The 8,627-nt window shown below is 43.2% G+C and overlaps 1 protein-coding gene across 1 annotated transcript in view; it reads right to left on the bottom strand.

Annotated features, from left to right (window-relative positions):
• The window catches only part of ATP13A4 (ATPase type 13A4), a 124,055-nt gene that overhangs the window by 81,795 nt on the left and 33,633 nt on the right, over window positions 1-8,627 (bottom strand). Inside the window, exon 2 of the mRNA XM_015562805.1 lies at window positions 2,745-2,918. Coding sequence (XP_015418291.1) covers window positions 2,745-2,918 — 174 coding nt within the window. The remainder of the gene's footprint in view (window positions 1-2,744; window positions 2,919-8,627) is intronic.

Below are 8,627 nucleotides of genomic sequence, written 5' to 3'. Positions count from 1 at the left end.
CCAGCTCTGAGGCCCAGCTCCAGCTCTGAGGCTGTGGCTGACTGAAAGCAGGTATCTGGGATTTGTTTAGCTTTTATAATTGAAACTTTGTTGCTTCTGGATCTCAGAGCTGGGCCGCGTCAGGCGGGGAACCTTGGCTTTCTCCATCACTGGAGCAAGCAAGCCTCCTGCTCGCTCCAGCTCCATGGCTGCTGGCCGCCATCTTGGTTGGGTTAATTTGCATATAGTCACTCTGATTGGCTGGTGGGCATGCCTTAAGTTGTAGTGAAAGTATGGTCAATTTGCATGTTTGTCTTTTATTAGTACTGGATATATATACAAGTTTGATAATGAACTTTATAGTTTGCAAATGGCTGTTGGTTGACACATTTTTATTTTTTTCACTCTTACAAGATCTTTCTCTCTCTTTTGCCCCTCTTCATTTTACTTTTACCAACTTCCTTGCCATTTCTTTCATTTTTCTCCCTTCCCCTGCCGTTTTCTGCTTAGTTCCTCTTATTTTTATCCGTGTTTTGACTCTGCCAGAAACCTGAGAGAGTATAGCTCATCCAAACAGATGTTCTCAGATCTGAAGAGTCTGGTGATGTGCTCTGAGAGGCAGAAAGCTTTTCTGAATCTGAGGTGGTTTCTGTTGCAGCAAAAACATCACCCACTGAGAACTAGTTCTGGGAAAAGGAAGTACCATGAGATAGATGTAAGTACTTTTCCAAATCCTCCTTTTATGCCAGCAAATAAGGATCTCATAGGTCCTTAAGTTCATGCAGAGGGGGTTGATCTAAGAAAAGATCCCAAATATGTGGTCTTCCATATGTTCTTTTGTCCCAACTTGGAGCTACGGAAAGCAAACCTTTATCTACCTCTGCTCCAGGAAGACAACCAGGCTCTCTACAGAAAGACCACTTACAACCCCTTAGATAAATCTGGATCATTCCCCTTGAGACTATATAAATATATATTGGCTGAACCATAAAGCAAATGTCCAGGCTTCTATTCCTCTCCCAAAAAACCAAGTGTGCTCATTAGCATGAGTTATAACTATCCACAGCGGTGTTTCTCAAAGCATGGTCTTACCAGAAGCATTAGCATCAACTGAAAAAGTGTTAAACATGCACATCTAATTAATTAGAAACTCCACGGGGAGGGTAGTTAATAAATCCTCCAGGTGATTCTAATGCTGGTTGAAGTTTAGGAATCTATGGTCTAAGGACAATTGCATGGGAACAGCTCTGCACTAGGAGCTAGGATATATGGGACTTATCCTAGTTAAGCCCCTCACCCACCTAGGAAAGCAGTAAATTATATCCCCTCTCCTGGCCCCATTTCCTCACTGGTCAAATGATGAAGTCTTCCTTGGTAAGTGCCAGGCACTCTTCCCTTATGCATATTCTATGGCCCTTCATGAAGATTATAGTGTGAGCCAGCAGTGGTGTAAGGCCCCCTCCCCAACCTCATCAATATGACTTGTTCTTACTCCACAATAATCTTGCCTTTTTAAAGTATTGAAGCTTATTTTCCAAAAGTCTTTAGTTAAAATAACAGTTGACCTTGGGAGGAGGAGCCTCAGCTATCACTTATGTTATGGTTCACATGTCAGCAAGGCTGGGACATAGAGCAGGAGGTTCTTGAAGCAACCAGGATCCAGAAACAAGGGGTTGGGCTGATGCCAGTGGAGTAAGTCAACAAAGACAAACTTCATCCAATTGCCAAGTTCATTGAGTTCTAGCCCCAACTCTGTTAGACTAAAATGTGGAATATTTTTGCCCAGTTATGAGACTACCTTCCCCTCTTGCTGAATTAAATATAATGTTTACTAAAGAGATTTCTGTATACAGAAGAAGCTAACAGCTCAATAGAGGTTGATTTATCAAGAATCTGGTTGTCATTGTGAGTCATATGGGCTGAAGTATTATTTGAGACACTCAGGCAAAAAAGCATCCTCCCTGAGACTGTCCTTTGATGCCTGTCAATAGGAATGTTCACTTCAGTCTTCAGCCACCATTTGTTTATGGAATCCTCAATACGTGCAGGAACTAGGGATACAGCAATTGAGTTAGAAATGATCCCTTCCTTTATGGAGCTGACAATCCGGCAGAAACTATGCACATTGCCTAAGTGTAATGAGTGCTAGGAGGAAGTATTATGGGAGCAAATTTAGAAAAACTCACTTAATGCCAGGATCTTGGGTTAGCAGAGAAAACCAATGACCTTGGGGACAAGATGGTTGCATTTCTTACCCAAGCATATCTGCAGGATGCAACACACTCCAGTCAATAACTGTGGCTCTCTCAAATGAGCAGGGGAAGACAGTGTCCTCCTCAGAGGAGTCCTCCTCCTCTCCAACCAACCTCCCCCCTTCCTTCCTCAGCGTCGCTCCAGTGGAGGGGGCTAGGATAGGCATGAATATGTCAGATGCGGGGCAGGGGGGGGGGGGATGGTGAGGCAGGGGGGAAGGGTCAATGTGAATTTTGTGGGTTGTAGCCTGACTTAATTACTTCCCTCTACCTATTATTTTTAGCTATTAACTGGTAATTTTCTGCTCTAATATTCATATAACTCACACGTTTAAAAGGAATATCCTGTGAAATCCCACAATACACAAATTATTGAATTCTTGGTGAATATGTAAAGGCAAGGCTGTGATGGAATCTGAGGCTGGAGCCTCCTCCTGCCACCTGCTTTGTGCACATCTCTCCACATTATCTAAGAGAAAGGGCCCCCAGGTACAAAACCAAGTACACACTTACTGTTGTCCTTAGCAACACGATGTCTGCTTCTTGCAAGGAGCACGGGACACAATTTGCCCACACATGCCAAGCAGGTTTCCAATAAAACACCAAGGGGAGGATCCCAAATGAGAAGATGGATCCAGCAAGGCAGAGGGTTTTCCGGCAGCTGTGAGTCTGGTAGCCGAATATCTCCTGGGGCAGAACCAAAAGGACCCCAAATATTGGTTAAGCACAATAAGCAACAAATAAATTGGGATTTTGGTGATGAAACTGAGAGAAAAGAGTAAAGAAGTCAAGCAGGAGGAGGGAAGGACAGGGAGAGGGGTGGAGGGAGTGGAGAAGAGTCCCTGACAGCGTGTAAGATATGATCACAGGCCTCCAAGAAGCTGCAATATAACTGGAAATTTCAGTTTCTGCGATTTGAGCACCCAGCAGCCCTGTTCCAAGCACTATGCTAGGAGCTATGTGGTCTTATTTGACTCTCACAATTTTTCTCTGAACAGGCTAGCACCCTCATTTCATAAATGATGACACTGAGCTCAGAAAGGCTGAATAGAATGACTTGTTCAAGGCCACATAGCTAAGAAGTTTGGCTGCCAATATTCAAACTCAGGTCTTTCAGCCTCCAATTTTGAACATAATCCACAGCCTTTACAGATATGAACATGTGACAGGTAACAGGAGCACTAGGTGACCCCAGCAACCAGTGATTCCTTTGCCTGGGACCAACAGCCTAGTAGGTAAGAAGGACTAGAGACAGACCTTGAGTTTGGAGTCAGGATTTGGTGAAATGCCACCTTGCCTTTGGGACTTTAGGGTAGAGCTATGCATTCACACCCTCCTCTCATGTTCAATAGCGAAAAGAATTTTACAGAAAGAGGGGGAAATCATAGAAACTATTTGGTTTACTTTGACTGATGCCTATAGAGCACCTGCTATGGGCCCTGGAGGATACAAATATGAAAGGGATAAGAGTCTTACTTCTAATAATTTATAATTTGTGCAAACATCTTCTTTCCAAGGAAATCCTGGGACAGAATAGAAAATCACCCCTGAAGTTTATGGCCTCGGTTTCACAGCTATATTCCACAAAGACATAGGTTACATTTTATACTGGTTAGAATGGCTCAAATTGAGAAATAGAGAGTCATGGTTAAAAGCACATTCTCTGGACCAAGACACTTTGGGTTTAAAACCTAGCTCTGCCACTCATTGGGTGAGATCTTGAAGAACTTATTTAATCTCTTTATTCCTCAGTTTATCATCCATAAAATGGGGGTGGTGATAGTACCCATCTCACAGGATTGATATAAAGAAGGGGTGGGGCACACCCAGCCTGTGGGCTGTATAAGGCCTACAGAATTGTTTGGTCTGGCCCTACAAAAGCATTAGGGGTAAGTTAGTTAAATATTTGACCAAATATAATAGGCTAATTTTAAGTTGATTTTCTATGACCCACAAATGATGGTATAAATATCCAAATGGCCCTTGGCAGAATAAAGATTCCCCACCCTTGTTATAGAGCTTAAATTAGTTAATATGTGTTAATGCTATGTAGCACTTACTGCTGCTGCTGTTGCTACTGCTACTATTATTTTACCATTTCCCAAAGTATAGATCTAAAATTCTACCGCCTTGTTTATTGGCATTTAGATCGAAAAATTCCTAGTGTCAATAGTTTTGCTCTTGTTAGAATTGCCCGTTAAGATGACAAGGAGCAAGAACATGCCACTTTAAATCCACCAGCTTCTCTATCTCCCTTGATAAAGATTACATTATCAGAAAAGGTTCTGTGATCCTTGGCTGAAAGCTGCTTCATGTGTAATTAGGCCCCTCCTTCTCATTAGCAACACGTACAGGTGCTGGATGGCTTCCGTGGGTATGGCCCACATTTGCTTTACCTTTAATAAAATGTTCACATTGACTCAGAAGTACAAGCTCTTGACTGAATTTGCGAAATTGGAAGTCTATCCTGACATAAAAACTCCTCTCCCAAGCGCCATCGCTGCTCTCCAGATGTCAAGCCTGAAGCAGTGCTTTGTTAATCCCACACTGTGCTGGGTCCCAATCCTAAATTCCATGTCTGTCCTGAGTCCACCCTACCATCTTTTCCCGTGGGCTTTTTTGTGTTCTGACACCTGAAAATAAATCAACTTCTCCCACCCAACTGAGCCACCTTTTAAAAGTATTTAAAAGTTTTCTTGTATTGCCATTGAGCCCCATCCAAACTGCCTGAGTTATGCCACTTCTATAGCACAAACCTTCTTGTTACCACACATTCTTTCACAGGCAATGCAGTGAGAACCTCTGCAGTTTTCAGTGTTTTCACGTTCATTATCAGAATTAAGTAAACAGGAATGACTATCCTCATTTTCCAGCTAAGAAAAACTAAAGTTTAAAGTTATTATATCTAATCATTATTATTAGCAACTATTGGGTAACAATGATAGCAGCTAACATTAAGTGAGTACTTAAAAGCACTTCAACAAGCACTTTACACATTTAGTTTTAAAAATTATTAGATAAAGCTCATCCATAACTCAAAACTGAGCTTCCAGTCTAGGCCTTCCCAGAATAAGGAAATAATGTAACTGGCCACTTTCACTCTAAGGCTCTTTTTCATTCATCCTAAATTTCCATTCAATTTAACAACTGTTTTTTAAGTGTCCCCCAAATAGCTGGCACATGTTGGACACAGAGATGAATGAGACCATGTCTCTAGTCTCATAGAAGCTCATTCATTCAATAGGAAGAGAGACACAGAAGTAAATAAGATTAGATAAGGTTAGGCAATAAAAGGGTTATACCGAGGGGTGACTACAAAAATTGTCAACTAGCCCTAACCAGTTTGGCTCAGTAGATAGAGCATCAGCCTACGAATTGAAGGGTCCCAGGTTCAATTCTGGTCAAGGGCATGTACCTTGTTTGTGGGCACATCCCCAGTAGGTGGTGTGCAGGAGGCAGCTGATGGATGTTTCTCTCTCATCGATGTTTCTATCTCTCTATCCCTTCCCCTTCCTCTCTGTAAAAAAACAATAAAATATATATATTTTTAAAAAATTGTCAACTAGAGAACCAAGATGGTGGCATAGGTAAATGCCTGTACTTGCTGCCTCCCACAACCACATCAAAACTACAACTAAAAGACAAAACAGATATCATCCAGAACCATGGGAAGGCTGGCTGAGTGGAAGTTCGACAACTAGAAGGAAAGAGAAAAGTGTATTGAGTCTGGTAGGAGGTGCAGAGGTGTGGAAGTGTGGAGGTATGGAGACGCACGCAAAAGGGGCTGGCAGCTGAATACACTGCTGTCCTTTTCAATCGGGAGGGAGATAAAAACTCCTGACTACTCTGAACTCCAGTTCCAGGCGAGGCTCTGGGGACCCAAACTCATACGGGGAGAAACTGGACTGTCTGGCATCAGGCCGGAATGCGAGGGCAGCTTTCTCTCAGAGGTGCTTGCAGTGTTCATTGTTCCTGCATAGGGCTGCGGGACACAGAGACCCAGGGACCTATAGGGGCAGGGCTGACAGCAACCGTTGCTGTTTGCACCACCCCTGTGATTCCCTAAGACCACGTGCCACCCAATTTACAACCTCACCCAAGCTGTGCACAGAGAATTTTGCAATGAACAATCTGGGCTTTTGCAACCTAACCTAACAAACTTCAGCTGAGTCAAAGAACCCCAGAACTTCCAAAAGAAGGCCTAAGGCTCATCAGCAGCCTGCATTGCTTCACAGCTGCGCCTCATCTGGGCACCTCCAAGCCCCAAAGAGAGAAATCTGCAGATCTCTCTGAAGCTCCTGCTGGGTGGCCTCAGGCAGTGGCTGAATTTGCACCTCCTTGGAGAAGAGCCAGTGTACCCAGTGGTCAAAGTAAGACCACACTAGATTGCAACCCTTCAGACTTCCAAGTCCAGGAAGCGCAGAGAACCCCAAACAAAAGGAATCCGAAGAGGACCACACCAAGATACATCATAATTGCAAAGGACAAAAGGCAAAGAGAGAATCTTAAAAGCAGCAAGAGAAAAACAGTTAGTTACCTACAAGGGAATACCCATACAACTGTCAGCTGATTTATCAACAGAAACTATGCAGGCCAGAAGGGAGTGGCAAGAAATATTCAAAGTGATGAATAGCAAGAACCTACAACCAAGAGACTGGACAAAAATCGTACAGCTATGGATGAGAACAATGGGGGGGTAAGGGTATGGGGTGAGGTGGGAACTGGGTGGAGGGGAGCTATAGGGAGAAAAAAGAGGAACAACTGTAATAATCTGAACAATAAAGACTTCTTTTAAAAAATTGTCACCTAAATGAGGTACTGTTAATAACGCTGGACAATAGGGGTAGATCAGAAGTGTCCCAGGCAAGCAGGTGAATTCTCCCCTAGTTATACCAGAGTATTACTCTGAAAGTTTGCCTGCTCTCAGTCCTGTGGGCACTACAACACCAGTTAGTGGCTCATAACCCATAACCCACTGCCAATTTTCAGTAGAAAAGCTGAAATAATGCAGATAAGGAGTATTCAATTACTGTTTATTGAAGTAAATTGAATTGGACTAACTTAATGTGAATTGCATTGCAGGGACCATTAATAGATACTAGGTTTAAAATTGCAAAAAATAGCATGGTACTCTTTATTACCACCCCGTAGCAATTTACATCCTATATTATAGAGTGCCTGCCATCTCCCTGAATATGCTTCAGGGAAATATCCCAGCTACCCCACATCCCACCCTCCCTCACCTCCCATAAGAAGGAAGCAATCAGCCAAAACTAGAATATTGGGAAAATGTCAAAAGAATGTGACACTCATGGCAGTATATGTGCATTAGGAAATAGCACACCGTGCCTTTCTTTATCCGTCTCTGAACTACAGATGCCTCTCCTCCCTCTGTCCCTGGGTATCTAATCTCTTGTATCTTTAAAGGGCTTCAACTTTGGCTTCCAGGTGCGCAGGCCTTCTCCTCAACAGAGACCCTGTAGTCAAGAAGTGCAACTGTGCTCCCCAAAGCAGTGGTTTAAACTTTGTCACCAAATAGTGGCCAAAGTCAGCAGAACCCCTGAAGAATCAAAAGACTCCTCCCCTGCCCCCAGAAAAATACACAGAGGCACATACACACAGAGATTCAGGAGGTCCCCAGAGTCTAGAGAAGGCCCTGCCTTAGGGGGTTCCTGAGGCTGAACCAAGGTGGATCCTTCACAGTTTAGAGACTGTACTTAACTCAGGGCCTGACACTAAGTAAGCACTTAGTAAGTGGAGAGGCGTGAAAACAGGGGCTCGCAGAAATGCAGGTGAGGGTGAGAGGGTGACAGTAAGAGCAGGGCAGGGGCTGATTCCAAGAAGCTTTACAGGGTGAAATTCCCTGGGGCTCGCCGAGTCTTGAGAGTGGCTCTCAGCCTTCTCATCCACGGCCTGCCAGCAGGGAAGACTCAGGTTAATCAGGTCTCAGAGAAGGATGTAATGAGAGAGTGAGATGTATGTACATAACTGTCCACCAGCCAGATAAATATATGGTAGGTATGAAGACATAAGCAAGCATAGTGCTGAAAATGGGCTCTGGAATCTTCTCTGAGCCTCTCCACCCTGAGTGATATGCCTTCTTTAAACATATTAATTCATTGCATCAAATTACAAACAAAGGCTGTTGGTCTGAAAGCCATTTGTTCTCTTTAAGACAAGTTTGCTTTTCTCTACTAGCTTCATTAAATATTTGAAAGTTTAAATAATTCATTTTTTAAAGTTTACGACACTAAAGAGGATCTCTTTTCCCTTACTTTGGGTGGGGAGGTAAAGTGTTACTATAATTTCCATGCATTACAACAATTCACCTCATTGTTTACTCCAACTCCAAGCCCTATTCAAATTTCTGCCTCAGTATTTTCTTGTTGCACACTT

The sequence above is a fragment of the Myotis davidii genome, unplaced genomic scaffold (assembly GCF_000327345.1).
Source record: "Myotis davidii unplaced genomic scaffold, ASM32734v1 scaffold557, whole genome shotgun sequence".
NCBI lineage: Eukaryota > Metazoa > Chordata > Mammalia > Chiroptera > Vespertilionidae > Myotis > Myotis davidii.
Note: the sequence above shows the minus strand (reverse complement) of the source record. Positions and strands in the feature narration are given on the sequence as shown.